Source organism: Rana temporaria, chromosome 6 (genome assembly GCF_905171775.1).
Source record: "Rana temporaria chromosome 6, aRanTem1.1, whole genome shotgun sequence".
Taxonomy (NCBI): Eukaryota; Metazoa; Chordata; class Amphibia; order Anura; family Ranidae; genus Rana; species Rana temporaria.
The window spans coordinates 107,017,283-107,035,077 of NC_053494.1; the positions used below are offsets into that span (position 1 = coordinate 107,017,283).

The window sequence follows — 17,795 nt, forward strand, 5'->3', positions numbered from 1 at the left end:
TAGTATTTTATATAAATGTAATATTGTGACAATGTTTTTCCAGTTATAGATGCTAACTCAAACAACAATGAAAAACCAACTGAACAGATTTGCCTTGTGACAGAGAAAGCGATTGTCACTGCTGAAATTCCTAAAGAGCCTAGCTGTGGCGACAAAATTCGCGAACCATTCCTCACCTTCAAAAATGGATGGGTAGCTTACTACAACCAGTCTGTCTTCTGGGCTGGTATGGGTCTTGCTTTCCTCTACATGACAGTCCTTGGATTTGACTGCATCACTACGGGTTATGCTTACACACAGGGATTGAGTGGCTTTGTTCTTAGCCTCCTTATGGGAGCATCTGCAATTTCTGGAATCATGGGAACTATTGCCTTTACCTGGCTGAGAAAAAAATGTGGCCTAGTCCGTACCGGATTAATTTCAGGGATAGCTCAGCTAAGCAGCCTTGTTCTTTGTGTTGTATCTGTCTTCATGCCTGGAAGTCCTTTAGATCTCTCTATTTCTCCATTTGATGACATTGGCACTCGCTTCCTTGAGGGAGAATCTCTGCCTACGATGTCTCCAGGTGGCGTTTCTCATGATTACTTTACAACTGCTATGCCAAATATGCTGATGAGCTCCAACTCGACTACTAGTGGACCCGAAGAGAACCCCATACCTTTGGTTTCAGTTATTCTACTCTTTTCTGGTGTTATTGCTGCCAGAGTTGGTAAGTAGAAATTAAACATACTTATGATTTTGGATATTAACAAACATTTGACTAGTTGTGATTTGCAGGTTTACTAAAATTCTCTTCAGGATATAGTTATCATTATATTGAATGGAATAATGCACTCAGTTTACAATTTTTAAGAATTCAAGTAGATTTGTGTTGGAAGCAAAACTTAAGAAAGTGGAAGAGAGTACTAACAAAAAAAAGAATATATATACTGTGTATATATATGTGTGTGTGTGTGTATATATATATATATATATATATATATATATATATATATATATATATATATATATATATTATGATCTGGGTGATTGTTAGCAGACCACTTATATTGAAAATGAACTGAAAGTTCCATACAAAATGGTTGCCTTGGAGGGTTTCCAACCTTGCAGGTTTGTATATAACAAGCATGCACACCTGCATACTCGAACAAACCGTAGTCCTTTAATAAGAACTGTACACTGGATTGGAGACTTCTTCCCACCCAAAACTTATTGATGTCTCCAGGGCATAAAACATTTTGGGGCCCCTTACACAGCTTTAGGCAAGGCCCCCCGGGAGCAGAGAACCGGGGGGTGGGGGCTGATGAAAAAAACAAGTGTAGTCTCTTCTCTCCTCTCTACTGACGCGAGATGATAAGCAGGGGGGCCCTCGGGGACCATCGGGCCCCTTACAGGTGTAATGCAAAAAAAAATAGAAAAATTTAAAAAAAGCGGGAGGGGGGGCGGCCAGGCCTGTAAAAGGCCCTCAGAACCATCGGGCCCCTTACAGGTGTAATGAAAAAAAAAAGGAAGGGGGGCCAGCCGGGCCCTTGGGGACCATTGGGCCCCTTACAGGTGTAATGCCTGTACCCCCCTGATGGCGGCCCTGGAGATGTCGCTAAACTCTGGACCCTGACATGGAACTACTAAACCAAAAGAAAGATCAAAAAAGCACCTTTCTCTTCACTTTTGGATGCTTCTTATTGCCACTATCAGTAGGTATATCTTTACCCAGTATGCTTTTTTTTACTTTACCTCTGATTTATGTTTATAAAAGGACTCTATGAGGCGCACATTAATTATGCAATATCTTGGGAATTACTGTAGTGGTACCCAACTACAAAACTACCCAAACTACCCGACTTTCACCCTAATGCATAGGATGGATTAGGGTGAAAAAACATTTGGATTTTGAACCCCTGAAATGTGTTGGCTGCCTTTTTGTTTTCTTGTTGCCACTTGTGAAAGCAAGAAAAGAAAAATGGGCTCCTAAGACATTTGTTTGGTGCTCATTTCTGCTCAACTACACCTGGATTTCTCAATTTGGGGTAAGCTCCACTTTTTGGGAGCTCCCTGTTTTGTGAAGAGCATCTGAACCAAGTTATCAGGCTCAAACGATTACTTTTTCTACTGGCTGAAGATTTTCATCCGAGTCCCTTGTTTCTTTTTTCCTGGGACTTCTTCCTTAAATTTGCTCACGGCCATAGGCTCTAAGACACGAGATATACAAGTGGGGTATTCACTTAAAGGGGTGGTTCCCCCTAAAAACTACTTTTTTTTTATTACACTGCCCCCCCACATTACAATCCGATTAAGGCTATTATTATTTTTTTGATGCTGTACATACCTTTGTACAGCATATTCACCCGTGCATCCGGGTTGCGAGTCCCGCGGGAGTGGGCGTTCCTAACAGGTCTGTGATTGACGTTTTGCCCAAAAACGAGCTCCCCCCCGTCGCGTAAGCCGTGTCGCGGTTGGCGAAAGGAGCCGAACGGCGATGCGCATGCGCAGTATAGCGCCGACTCGCCGTTCGGCTCCTTTCGCCAACCGTGACGCGGCTTACGTGACGGGGGGGAGCTCGTTTTGGGGCAAAACGTCAATCACAGACCTGTTAGGAACACCCACTCCCGCGGGACTCGCAACCCGGATGCACGGGTGAATATGCTGTACAAAGGTATGTACAGCATCAAAAAAATAATAATAGCCTTAATCGGATTGTAATGTGGGGGGGCAGTGTAATAATAAAAAAGTAGTTTTTAGGGGGAACCACCCCTTTAAATTTGAAGTGACACTAAAGGTTTAAAATAAAAATATATTCAACTATGTATTCCTATATCAAAAAGTATATTTTAATGCTCTCAGCCACCTCCAAATTTCATTTTTATGCTACTATGATCTGACTTCCTGTTTGAGGGTGGCTAATTGTGTTATCCATGGACCCACTGTATGTAGGAATGTAATTACCCTCTCTTCCTCACTTACAAGATTAATTAGAGGCTTTGGACTGTGTTCTATGAGGTGTGTAGTGTGCAGAGAGCACATGACCGCAACTAACATGCACTGCTCATTCCAAACAAAAGGAAGAAAGAGGAAAAGGAGAGGCCTGGGAGCTTACAAGGGGGGAGGAAAACATAGCAAGAAATAATTTTGTGAAAAATAGATTACCGGCCCATTAAGCAGTGCATGTGTATGGATTATTTTGGAAAGTAAGGATATTGTTTACTGTTACTTTTAAAAATTATTTTTACCAGTTCTTAAAGCGGAGGTTCACCCAAATAAGGCCCCGCCCCCCGTATTGCGTAGTTGCGTCACGAGTGTCACAGAGTTTCCGAAAGAACCCGAACATGCAGAGTTGCACGTCAGCTCTACACGGCTCCTAGTCGGTGCGCAGGCGCCGTGTAGATCTGACGCACAGCTCTGCATGTTCGGGTTCTTTCGGAAACTCTGTGACACTCGTGACGCAACTACGCAATACGAGGGGCGTGGCCTTATTCGCCAGGGGGAACATTTCCTGATAGACATCAATCATCTGGGCGAACTCCCAGATTACATTGCGGCTCAGCTTGGAAATGCCTACTCCCGCGGGAGAAGTACCCGGAAGCTGGATTGCAAATATAGATTATAAGGTATGTGCAGCCTAAAAAAAAAATGGCAATTGTACATGTTAGAAGTATAAAAAATTTAGTCTGATATAGATGTTATTTGGGTTAACCTCCGCTTTAACTGTGGTGACTGTACAGTGGCTGCACTACGGATGGAGGAGCAATAAAGACACCGTTGGACAGCAACATTGCCAGTCTAGGACAGTGATGGCGAACTGGCACCCCAGATGTTTTGGAACTACATTTTCCATGATGCACCAGTTCTCAAAAAGGATATCGGGAAACTGGGGAAAGTGCAGAGAAGGGCAACCAAACTGATAAGAGGCATGGAGGAGCTCAGCTATGAGGAAAGATTAGAGGAACTGAATTTATTCTCTTTTGAGAAGAGGAGAATAAGGGGGCATATGATCAACATGTACAAATATATAAGGGGTCCATATAGTGAACTTGGTGTTGAGTTATTCACTTTACGGTCAACACAAAAGACAAGGGGGCACTCTTTACATCTAGAGGAAAAGAGATTTCATCTCCAAATACGGAAAGGTTTCTTCACAGTAAGAGCTGTGAAAATGTGGAATAGACTCCCTGCAGAGGTGGTTCTGAGGAGCTCAGTAGATTGCTTTAAGAAAGGCCTGGGTACTTTCCTAAATGTACATAATATAACTGAGTACTAACATTTATAGGTAGTTGATCCAGGGAAAATCTGATTGCCTCTCTGGGGGATCAGGAAGGATTTTTTTCCCCTGCTGTAGCAAATTGGAGCATGCTCTGCTGGGTTTTTTTTTTCCTTCCTCTGGATCAACTGTGGGTATAGAATTGGGTATATGGGATTGTACGATATTTTTTATTTTATTTATTTTTTATGGTTGAACTGGATGGACTTTTTTCAACCTGACTAACTATGTAACACTGCAGAGTGCATGAGCATCATGGGAAATGTAGTTCTAAAACATCTGGGGTGCCAAGGTTTGCCATCACTGGTCTAGGGAGAGGGTAGTGTTAGATGACAGGTTTAGATGAACATGACAAACAAAGCCAATCTCCAGGTTATAAGCAGTTACTTTATGTGACAAAGGTTTTACATACATGAGTAAAAGCTGACCATTGTAAATACCCTATCAGTTTTAAATGGTTTGTCTCAACCTTCTAACTGCCACTTTTGCTGGACAGCTTGGTCTGCTAAAGAAGTTGAAAAATAACAGACTTACTTGCCAGATCACCAGGTGAAGGTAAAAGAAAAAAGCTTAAACCAGAGAACTGATGCAGCCACCACATCTAATGCCTTGTACACACGATTGGAATTTCCGATGAAAAAAGTCAGATGAAAATTTTTAATCGGATATTCCGACCGTGGAATTTGGTGTGACAGTGTGTATGCAAGACAGCTTGAACGGAATTCCGTTTATGCCCAGATTTCCTCTTTAAATATTTTTCTGCGGTCAATCGTACTAGTCTGGGTTCTTTCACAACATCTATTACACTTGTATAATCCATTTAACTTTCTGTGACTCGTGTGATCACAGTTTCGAATACCAAGAAAGCAGACTAGAATACAAAGGCAAGTATCTGACTAATCGTTAAACTGTTTCCTTTTCCTTTTCTTGTGTTCTAAATTTAGCAATGTTGGCATAGTGATATAGTCCATGGTTCAGCATGTGGTCAATAAAAACCGATGAATAGAATAACTGTAGGAGGTAGCATTGCTGACAAAAAAAAACCACAGAGATTGTGATAATTCAGACATATCCTAGTTTCTTGTTGGTTGGCAGTAGAAATAATCACTCCAATTTGGACACTTTAAAAATATAAGGTTATTCAAAACCTAGTACCAAATACAATTGATTGGGGTGCACCAGATTCCCAATAGAAGGGAGATGCAACAAAACTATACATTTTAAGTTTAACAATGGCCACTGCCAGCTTTTCCAGGTATCTGCATGTTTGACTTTTGGTAATGATGATTACCCTCATTAAATATACTGTGGCTCAGTCATGGTCAACTTTCTTAATATTGAGGGCCTCAAGTGCGGTCCCTGGCATGAGGCATCAAAGGGCTGCACATAGAATTCAGTTAATATTCAGTATGAGGCCTCGTACACACGGGCAAACATGTCCGCTGAAAACGGTCCGCAGACCGTTTTCATCGGACATGTCCGCTGGGATCATTTGGTCTGATGGCTGTACACACCATCAGACCAAATTCCCTGTGGACAGGATACGCGGTGATGTGCGCGACCCTGGAAGGTCAATGCTTCCACGCATGCGTCGAATCACTTTGACGCATGCAAGGGCTTTCAGCTGAGCGGACATGTCCGGTGAGTCATACAGATGACCGAACATGTCCGACGGACAGGCTTCCAGCGGACATGTTTCTTAGCATGCTAAGAAACATTTGTCCGCTGGAAACCTGTCCGCTCGGCCGGGAATCAGGTCCGGTCACCCGTACAGACGACCGAACATGTCCGCGGAAACTGGTCCGCAGACCAATTTCAGCAAACATGTTCGGTCGTGTGTACGAGGCCTAAGAGACAGCAGATAAACAACAGAATATAGTCAAAGACTAAGGGCATGATACAAGAAGTTGTCAGACTGTGGACATGATACAGATGGTCAGAGATTGCAGACAGGATACAAGAAATGGTCAGAACACTAAAACTTTACAGGTTTTCTAACTCTGCCCCATACAATGGAAAACTAAAGAAAGACATTTTGGCTATATATGCACTTTAGATTGTATGTAAACCTTAAAGTGGATGTAAACTCTCACATATACCCAGTGAAGTAAACAGCCTTAGATGATACACAGAGATGAAACAACTCCCCCTACAAAAGTTTTACATGTATATCTGCTGTCTTCAGCTTTATTTATTCTTTAGAAAGTTCAGATTGTGTTAGGAGATTTTCTCTTCCTGGTTAGCACTGCAGTGAAGCCTGGGCATACAGCCAAGACAACTGATTGGAGGAAAGGCACACACCCCCTCTCCTCATAGGTAGAGACTTTCAGCTCTGTTCAATGGATCATTCAGCACTCTGCTAATCTATGTATAGCATCCTTCCCAACACAAAACTCTGGCTGCTTTTATCCCCTGTGTCAGAGAGCTTGTCAGAAGTTCTCATGCTGATAACAGAGGAACGGGGCAGGAGAAAGCTACGGGACATAGTGCTTTGAAGAGAGATAAGAAAACGCTGCAGATATGTGTCCAGCTCTAATTCCATGAATCGAATTTACATCCACTTTAACAATGAACTTCTCCTAATTGCTACCTTTTGGTCCGTTAAATATACCATTTAAAGCATTTTGTTATACATGGTTGATAAGTGTAAACAAATACCTGTTGATCTTGTCAGAAATTCAGAGCTGTCCTGTGCACACTTCATGTGTTTTCTCAAGTAATATAATTAGCCCCTTCCAATTCTTATTGTGAACCACAGTACAATTAGCCTCCATGTTGTAGAGCAGTGGTCCCAAACCTCAGTCACGTACCCCCAATCGATTATATTTTCAGGATTTCCTTCACTTTGCACAGGTATTTTAAATCAATGTCAATACCTTGGTATTTATTACAGCTATTTTAGCTATCTTTAAGGGAAACTTCAAAAACCTGGCCTGTTGGGGGTTCTTGATGTCTAAGTTTGGGAACCACCATTGTAGAGAATAGGAGAGTGGAAGGATTTAATGTGGCGCTCCTTCCAAAAGGGGAAGTTCCTCCCCCACTTATGCCACACTTGGCATGTAACTTTTTTGGGGGGGAGAAACGGCGATCTGAGCGGAAGTTCTCATCTCCCTCCCTGCAATCTTCTGGGACATCAGGTCCCAGAAGATTGCCCGACCATTCAGGAGGCACGCCGCAATGCAAGCTGAGACAGCCTCTCCAAGTACGCATGCCGCCCAGAATAGTCACCAGGCTGGTTATACAGGCCGCTCTGCTGTTCCATCCTTTACAGTGTGCTGGGACGCCACTCTCACTGTCACCCTGGACGTCACAGTGACCACAGACTTCATTACTACTATCCATATTTGCCTGATTCTCACTTTTATTGTAGCCATTTGGCTTTCTTTCCTTTTAAATAAATGGTTCGCCTTTTGCTGTGCTAAGTCTGGTGCACCTTGTTCTTGTTTCACCTTTGTGTTGGTCTGCCAAATAAAATCCCAATAAAATTTAAGTTTTTGTTTGTAAAATTACAAAATGTGCAAAATTTCAAGGCGTGTAAATTCGTTTTCAAGGCACTTTATTTTTGATAGAAAATTACTTAGAACCTTCAGCCATTTTCAGCCAAAAGCAAATTTTCGGGAAAAATACACCTACATCTATATTAGTGTGCAGTAACTTAATATAATACCTATTTTTGGTAAAATATGAAAGATGATGTTGCATCAAGGAAATAGATATCAAACATTTTAAATTGCGCTCTTTTTTTTTTCCCTTTACCTTTTTGCTATTACAAGGGGTGAATAAGACTGCTTGTGACAGCTTTGGGCAGTGACATGTATTCTTTTTGGAGAGATCAGGGGTCTGTTGGACCTCTGATCCCTCCTCTGCCTTCCAGGAAAGATCAGCTACTTTCCTGGCTGTAACAGCCAGGGAAAAACAGCACCGAAACTGCTTCTTTCTTCATTCATCACAGTAGAGAAGCGGCGGAGGAGGAGTTGGAGGTGGCTGTAGAGCCACCATAGGCGTGCGCAAAGGGTGTGCCCAGGCACACCTTAATCACCCTGTGCTGCACATATTCCCCCTGCTGCTTGGCTGCAGAGAAAGGGACTCAGGAATCTCTGTTCTCAGCCCCTTTCCCTGTCTCAAAAGTGAAATATCAGGGGTCTGTTAAGGCCCCTGATATCTCACCAAAGCCCACCAATGGTGCTCCTAAAAAATTGTAAAAGAAAATAATAAAAAAAGATTGTAAAAAATTATAAAAAAACTACATTTTAAAAAGTAATTATAAAAAAAGAATAAAAATAAACTACTGACAATAGCCCCTGCCCACTGACACCATCAACTGTTCTACTGACGCTGTCCATTGCCCTATATATATATAGATCTATATATATAGATCTATATATACGCATGTGTGTTTGAGTTTTGGGGTGCACACCCTAATGTAATAGGCTGCACACACCTATGAGAGCCACCCAATCATTTTTTAAGACAGCCAATTGCCAGCTAAAAAAAGAAATATACCAGGATCATGGTTGCAGCTGCAGCCATGATGCTGGTATAACCACTTGCTGTGCAGGGCTTAAATTTACATACGCTGGATGTCAAGACAAAACCATGCCACAAATTATCTTTCTAATAAGATAGCTGTCAATCACAATAATATTATGCCCCCAGCATCACCTTTATGTTTGCAACTTTGCTGAATAAAGACAAAGAGCCATACATTTTAAGGATTCTTACCTCTACCCTAGTTTTGTCTGCATTGTTTGCTATTTTGCTTCCCCTTTCAGCACTTAGGAACAGTTTTGCTTTGTCTCTAGTTCCCAATGTGCGCCAGAACTGACATGAGGTATATGCCAAGAAAGACATACAGAATGCTGCTGCTGTCAGGGCTTGCTAGCACAGTAAATTTGTTTGAACAATGCAGTTTTATACGTTTAATGTCTTGGCATGAACTTACCTTACAGCTGACTGCCGGAGCTCTTCTCGCTGCCGCTCCTGTTTGTAGGTGGGCCCTCAGCATGTTCACATACAGTGCAGAACTATTGGTTGTGCATTGTATTGATGTGACCGCTAGCTGCAACACCTTATAGAAGAGGCTTCAGGGGACTGGTCGCAAAAGAAGCCTTCCAGGGTGAGGAATGAGAAAGTTGTACACCTTATTCCTCTACACCAGGGATATGCAATTAGCGGACCTCCAGCTGTTGCAGAACTACAAGTCCCAAGAGGCATAGCAAGACTCTGACAGCCACAAGTATGACACCCAGAGGCAAAGGCATGATGGCACTTGTAGTTTTGCAACAGCTGGAGGTCCGCTAATTGCATATCCCTGCTCTACACCTAGACTTAACGTACATCATTTACCCTTTACTTCAATGTTCACTGCAGGGGTATTTTTTTTTCTTCATGACTGGAATGGGGCTCTGAAGTGTATGTCAGGGAAAAATAAAAATAAAAGTCTACCACAGTACATCACTGCAATAAAAGTACATATCCTGATGTTGTACCATTATGAAGTTCCTGCAAGTACATCAAAATATCTGTTGATCTGCCAGAAATGCACTCTACTCCTAAAGCCAGCCATACATGTATCAAAATTCGGCCCGTTCAGCATGACTAAATTTCTATCCATGTATGGGCAGGGAAGTTGTACAAAAGTCGATCTACCAATCAACTTCTGTACAACCGCCCTGTTGGATTTTCCTTGCTCAATCAGCACTGCAGGCCTGCAACACTGATCAGTGTATTGAGGGAAGTCTCCCTGCCATCAGAATACAATAGCTTAGTGGGGAGGACTTCTACATCCACATTAAGTGTGGGGATGGGGGAATCGAGTCAGTTTTTTAAGTTCAACCCACAGGTTGAACAAAAAAAACTGACTCCTCTATGGGCTGCCTGTCCCATTGTGGGATGACAACACACAATATTTCTGTGGTCTAAGTGGTGTCAGCCCTGCCCAGTTGTCTTTTTACTAAACAAATTAAACCCTTACACTTTCCTATTCTCTACAGCATAGCGCAGCCTGTATCAACCTTCTTATCCTAGAGCAGTGGTCTCTAAACTGCGGCCCTTTGCTTGCCTTTATCCGGCCCTTTGCTTGCCTTTATCTTTGCTTGCCTTTATCCGGCAAGCACTATTCTGCCATCTGACACCGACAGTGGAGCACCATTTCTCCCACTGACACCACTAATGGGGCACTATTCCTCCCTATGATACCAGCAATGGGGCACTATTCCTCCCTATGATACCAGCAATGGGGCACTATTCCTCCCCCTAATTCCAGATGTTCACTAACAATGATGCCAGGAAAATTTCTACTCCCGCCAGCCAAAGTCCAGCCCTCCAAGAGTCTGAAGGACAATAAACCGGCCCTTTGTTTAGAATGTTTGGAGACCCCTGCCCTAGAGGAACCATTAAAATAATTTTCAGGGTCTCAGGGAACCCCTGCTAAAATACATTTTCTGGGATCATTGGGGAAAAATGCCCCCATTGATGATCAGTGGGAAGAATGCCCGCCCCCCCCCCCCTCTTACATTAGCGATAATCTCGGCCCCTATCGATAATCGCTTGTTGTATATTCAGGCTGCCTATACATGGTTCGAATCTCGGCCGGTTCAGCGGGAACTGTACATGGCTGGCTTAGCTATATGCACATTTAAGTGATGGGAGCTTGCATGTTTATGTACACAAAACTTTGGGAAGGAAGTTATCAGTTGGAGTGTGCTTAGACCTAATGTCTGTGACCAGCTTTATAAACTATGAGAAATAATCCACAATAAAATGTGTATACATTTTTTTTTAATCCAAAACAGTTTTTATTGGTATTGAAATGGGGATAAAGTAACAACTTTTTCTGAATTTAAAAAAAATAAAATTCTCAGGGAATAACAGTAGCAAAAGAAAAAATTATATGATGGGCCCTTTAAGAAGGCACTGAGAGCAACAGCGTGGCATGCACAGTTTTGCAGAAATCAGCAGTCAGGAAACGGAGCTAAAAAGGGACAAAGTTGAAAGTCAGGAAGAGATATTATATAACAATGTTTGGCAATAAGTTTAAATGTGCTGTAGTTTTGCACTTGCTGTTAAACATTCATTGTTAGTGTAATACATTGCTAATGCATTAAAATCCACACAATTTGAGTCGCTCATTTAGTTAAAGAGGCGTTTTACCCTTCCCCCTATTTTTTTTTTCTTCTCCTTTGCTTACCTGATGCCGATATGGGCACAATTGTTATACTTGCCCACGCAGAGGATCCAGTGTTGTCCTGCTGGGATTCTCTTCTCTGTAGCCATCGTCAGGTCCTGAGCAGTTTATGTTTCTTTGTGACGTCATCAGAAGGCTACTCCGGCTCCTTCAGGTTGTCGTGCCGTTAGGTCCGTCCCCTCCTCTATTAGTAAATACGGTGACGTTCAGGGATCCCGGTGCCTCCTGGGATATGAACATCACATATCCCAGGAGGCCCTAGGGGCACAAACATAATTTGCCTAGGTGGGCAGAAACCCAAAAAAAGACCCTATATGTGCAGCGGAGAAAAAAATGATGTGGTCCAAGGCACCATGAGTAATTGGCCTCCATCCCAAATTTGGACAGAAAAAGAGAAAGTTTGGTCAGGGGGACTTTAAATCAGGCCAATTACTATGTAGAGTAAGCATGTGGGATATAAAACACAGTATTGCTTATATAGGTTCCGACAGGGGGTAGTTTGTGTGACGGTATGATATCCCCGTCAACGTTCCCTTCTTCCCATAACAAAAATCACCCCAATATTCCACGAGGAGGGATATCCCTGGAATCGCCCAGAAAGCCACACATGAGACAAGCTTACTGCTTGAACAACACAGACTTTAATGTTATAACACACAGCTTATATGTCATTTCCAAAACTGTTACAATGACAAATCTCCGCCCCCCTCACACTGGGGCTTCCATACAGATAGAGAGTAGGTAGACACGACGGGGCCGATGCTGAAACACATTTTCTTTAGACAATGACATCAATGACGCTGAGCACTAGCTGTACTGAATACATCAACCAGACCGCTCGACCCCGCATATAGAGAGATAATTACCACAATGAAGCAATCAGAATAATTAACACAAGCCACTTAAACCCAGCTCTCCTTCACACAACACAATAGATCAATTAACCTTTAGAAATAGTGAGGGGACATTAGCACATCAATAACCTGGCTAGCAGGGAGCAGTAAACTGAGACATATAGGCACATGTATCACAATGGCCCCCTTTTGCTCCCTGCTCCGGCAAACCCGGTTGGACCTTCCCTGGTCCAGTAGGGTTGACGGGTTCAGAGCTATTAGTCAGAGGTTAACTCCGTTTGGCATGACTGACCTCCCTTGGCAACTGCTTCAGACTCAGGTATGTCACCGGGTCGTCAGATCACACGCCGGTCAGTCCCCAAGTCTTTGTGCGATCTGCAAAGTCACCAGAAGTCAGTGTGAAGACAGCGAATGGGCCTGTGCGCCGCCGTCTAGGTGTCCCGCTATGGGAGGGGGCAGGTTATGGCTCTGAAGTGACAATCCCAGGAGATTCATAAAAAGAAAAAGTTATATTTGTTGAAATGCTGTAGCACTGGTGCTCAGAGTCCGGGGGGGGGGGAAAGGGGAATCAGAGCCCCATAAGGTCAGCCACCCCCTGCTCCCTCCGCAGCCGCCGGTTCTCCTCTTGGAGCTTCTCCAGCTCCATCTCCAGTTCATGCTGCTGTGACCTCAGGTGGTTGTTCTCCTCCTCCATGCGGCTTATGCACTCCTCCAGCTCTATGTACTCACGGATCAGCTCCTGCTTGCTCATGTCCTGCAGGCTCTCCACGTGGTCCTTCATCATCAGGAACTGGGTGGTGGTGTAAGGGGCCACCGGTGGGCCCTTGGCGAACATCTCGGCACGCATCTGGGACGCCCGCTGCGACTCCCTCTCCTCCAGTCGCTTCTTCTCCTCCCAGGTCAACTTGTTATACGGCTTCCAGGACCTCTTCTTCTTGAAGGGTGGCCGGCGGTGCCTCTTTCTGCCCAGCTCCCTCCAGGGCCCCTCCGGCTCAGGGCTGTCGCCCATGACCAGCTGACAATGGTGTTCCCTGTTGTCCGTAATAACAGATTGTACCATGAGGGCTTCGTAAGGGGTGCCCAATGGTTCTTCCTGACCCAGCTCCTTTGGATCCCAAGCCGAGTCTACACAATAGGCTGCTGCTGGTGGGCGGTACCCAGGTTGAGACCAATTTGACCTGGTGTTGTCATTCATGGGGCAATTCTGCTTGAAGTGACCCAGCTGTTTGCACCGGAAGCAGCGTTGTTCGTTGCCCTCCTGGCGATGATAGCGAGGGCTAGATGTCACCGGTCTGTTAGGAGGTTGGTATCTAGCGGTTGGTGGGTGTGAGGGCACCGTTTGTGGTGGAGGTTGTTCCTGTGGTGTGACCTGGTTCGTCTTGCGAGTATCTGCATATTCATCCGCCAACTTTGCGGCCTCTGGTAGAGTCATGGGCCTGCGATCTCTCACCCAATCTTTGACGTCCGTCTGGATGTGATTGTAAAATTGCTCCAGGAGCATTAGTTGCAAAATGTCCTCTGCGGTGGTGGCCTGGCTGCTGTTAGCCCAGTTAGAGGCCGACCGGGACAATTGGCATGCCCATTCTGCGTAAGAGTCTTTCGTGGTTTTGCGTGAGTCCCTGAACTTCTGTCGGTGGGACTCTGGGGTTACTGCATAACGAGCCAGGAGCACTTCTTTAACCCGGGCGTAGCTATGGATATCCTGATCTGGCACGGTCCGGAAAGCATCAGAAGCTTTGCCTGACAGTTTGCCTGACAATATTGCAACCCACTCTCTTCTAGCTATTCGGTGCAGGTTACATTGTCGCTCAAAATCCGCCAGGAAGTTATCAATCTCACAGTCCTTTTCATCAAAAGCTTTAAAAGCGCTAAACGGAATCTTCCTTGCGTCTGCTGTGCTGTACTCACTGTTTGGAGAAGGTGCGGCTGCTTGTTGGACTGCTGCCAGTTTTAACTGTAGTTCTGCGTCCCTTATTTGTTTATCCTTCTGTAGCTCTGCGTCTCTTATTTGTTTATCCTTCTGTAGTTCTGCGTCCCTTATTTGTTTATCCTTCTGTAGCTCTGCGTTTACTAACAGGTCCATCACTTTCAGTACCACATCTGGCGTTGGGTTCGGGCCGAACCACGCTAGCTTCTCTCTCATTAGCTTGTTGGCTGGCGATTCCTCCTCCTGAATCACTGGTGTCTCCATCTCTTGTACTGCTGGCGTTGCTGCAATCCCGTCCTCCTGGTCTAGCTCCATTGATTCTGCTATGATGACCCGCTTGGTTTTGTTGCTAGCAATCCTTCCACGAACTTCCAGTAGTTCTTCCAGTGTCTGCTTGGAATCCGGGTGTGAAGGGGAATAGAAGGGAAAAATCCCACTGCTACCAACCAATTGTGACGGTATGATATCCCCGTCAACGTTCCCTTCTTCCCATAACGAAAATCACCCCAATATTCCACGAGGAGGGATATCCCTGGAATCGCCCAGAAAGCCACACATGAGACAAGCTTACTGCTTGAACAACACAGACTTTAATGTTATAACACACAGCTTATATGTCATTTCCAAAACTGTTACAATGACAAATCTCCGCCCCCCTCACACTGGGGCTTCCATACAGATAGAGAGTAGGTAGACACGACGGGGCCGATGCTGAAACACATTTTCTTTAGACAATGACATCAATGACGCTGAGCACTAGCTGTACTGAATACATCAACCAGACCGCTCGACCCCGCATATAGAGAGATAATTACCACAATGAAGCAATCAGAATAATTAACACAAGCCACTTAAACCCAGCTCTCCTTCACACAACACAATAGATCAATTAACCTTTAGAAATAGTGAGGGGACATTAGCACATCAATAACCTGGCTAGCAGGGAGCAGTAAACTGAGACATATAGGCACATGTATCACAGTTTGTTAGGGACTTTAAATGAGAGATGTGTACCAAAAAGCAGTGTTAGCAAAGAGCATTCTAATAAGATCATGTACAGCATACTGAATGACAGAAAAATGCACACACAAAATTGCATAAATGCAGAGCATGCTAAAAATATTTACATATTGACGCCATGGTGCTTGGCATATCATGGAGTAAAGACATGTTCTGCACAACATGAACCACTGAAGGGGCTAGATGGTATTAGAAAATCTTGGAGTAAAACAATATAAAAGACATAAAATCATCTGTATGGACATCATACATCTATGTAAGCCCAACGCATTTCGTTGGGGTATACCAATTCTTCAGGGGCGAATGCAATGGTGATGTCAACTGCATAGATGTGAACAAAGGATCACAGCAGTTTAAAGTTGTCTGGCATGGGAGCTGAGGTAGAGACACATGGAAAAGCAGGCAGCACTGTGGATTCCCCAAAGCCAATGTGCAAATGTAGATGACAGTGAGCTAACACTCCTTTCTGGTTCACATGGAAATTGGGAACCAAAGTGAATGCTTACATATAAAGGTGTTACCAGAGAGAGTAGGGGCACAAACATCATTTGCCTAGGTGGGCAGAAACAAAAAAAAATACCCTATATGTACAGCGGAGGATGTGTGACTTACAGAGGAGCCAAATCACACAAATGGGTGGAGATCCACTTTAAAGGGACATCCTTGTCACAATTAGAAGCAGGAATAAAGCTGGCTTTACACAGCTAGAAAGTCAGCTGATTTAGAGGAATCAGCCAAAAGTTTATCCAGCCCTGCTGATTGGTCAAAAGTCGATTATTGGATTGAATTTTGTCCAAGAAGCTGGGATAAAAATTGCATCCAAACAGCACCTGCAGAAAATCTGCTGCAGGCACAATTCAGATGTTCTGACAGCCGGCACTATTGGCTGCCAGAATCAAATAGCACTGTAGGGGGATGTGTCCATTAACACCATTTGTGTGAGTGGAGGAAACTGTTATATTTGTTTTGATCGTGAATGAAGGCATCATTTTTCCCACCGGCCACCAATGTAAGCAAGGAGCACAATTCCTACTGACCACCAATATTTTTAGGTTTCACCCAACAAAAAAAGTTTCTTTATTACTGTAAATGGTTTAATGCCCATATGATTAAACGTTTCTTATCTAAAAAACAACAGTATTGTATAGCATCAATTAAAAGCTAATATCACACCCATAACAAGGCCAAGTACTCCACATACCGATCTGCATAATAATAGGACAAATTACATCTGAAGGCTTGCCAGCCTAATGGAAAGCTCCTATTAGTCAGAAGGTATTCAGTGTGGCAGCCTTCAACATGTTTTGCATAGGGCTTCATCAGGAAAAGGGTGCTGAAAGTGTAAATCATAACAGTATATATGGTATACAGTACACTTATTCAGACTTGACACCAATGTGTCAATTTGACACGTGACACATAATTGCTGAAGTGAGGCAACAGCGTGAAGAACAAACAGCCACAAGCTACAGAACAATAACTAGCTGTGATGCTTATCAAAGGTTTTAGGACTACATATACCATTAGGAGGTACATACAAAAACTCTAGAAAGGGAGAGTAGATGAGAAATGCAGCCATGTACTTTGCTTGCCACATAAAGGAATAATCTATAAACAATAAATCCAAAAATTAGATAAATCCCTTACAAATCAATATAATATAAAAGTATAGTTAAACAAAATCTACCCTCAAGTGGGGGATATTGGTGATACGGTACATTCCCATTCCCAAAAGAGCAGAAGAAAGGGGGATTAATTCCCATAACCTCACCACAGATGATATCAACTTCTACGAAAATAGTACAATAAATAAATAAATTAATAAAACCAAGTATGGTAAATGGGACCATTAAAGTAGTTGTAAACCCTTTACAACCACTTTAACCTACAGGTAAGCATAGATTAAGGCTTACCTGTAGGTGCAAGAAATATCTCCCAAACCTAAAAGGTTTAGGAGATATTTGCAAAAAATAGCGTCACCGATGTCCCAGTGCGCCTGCGCTGTAGACATCGGGCGCAGGCGCACTGAGCATGCCGCTACTAACGGCATCATGCCGTTAGTGGCGGCTCCCGCGCATGCGCGGGAGTGACGTCATCACTGCTCTGGCCAGTCACAGAGCCGGAGCAGCAATACCCGGAAGTCACTCAAACTTAATCGAGGTTCTGAAAAGGGAAGAACCTCAAACCCAATTACAACACTGCTTTTTCATCCTTTGTTAAAATATAAGGTAATAAATGAATAGCCTGTAGCTCGCCTTAATTTAGGTTCTTTTCAATAAATATTTTTTTGAATTGCCTGTTTTAGGCTCACCCATTGGGTATAACCTCACAGGGGGTGTAAATGTAGATGCCTCAGGGATTGTGCCAAATTCAGGAATATTTTTGCGCAGGAAATTCCCTCTCTCCTTGTGTTGTATGAGTTGGAAAGGGTTGATGTTGGGTCTGAACCAGAGTTGAAACCTTCTAAATTACATCCAGGTACCTGTAAAACTGGAAACATCAATCTGTGCATTTGTTACAACCATAAACTCAGTAGTGGACGATGAATGAGGC

General features: G+C 43.6%; 1 protein-coding gene across 1 annotated transcript in view; it reads left to right on the top strand.

Annotated features, from left to right (window-relative positions):
* The window catches only part of SLC40A1 (solute carrier family 40 member 1), a 96,755-nt gene that overhangs the window by 67,851 nt on the left and 11,109 nt on the right, over positions 1 to 17,795 (top strand). Inside the window, exon 7 of the mRNA XM_040357131.1 lies at positions 44 to 709. Within this exon, the coding sequence (XP_040213065.1) occupies positions 44 to 709 (666 nt within the window). The remainder of the gene's footprint in view (positions 1 to 43; positions 710 to 17,795) is intronic.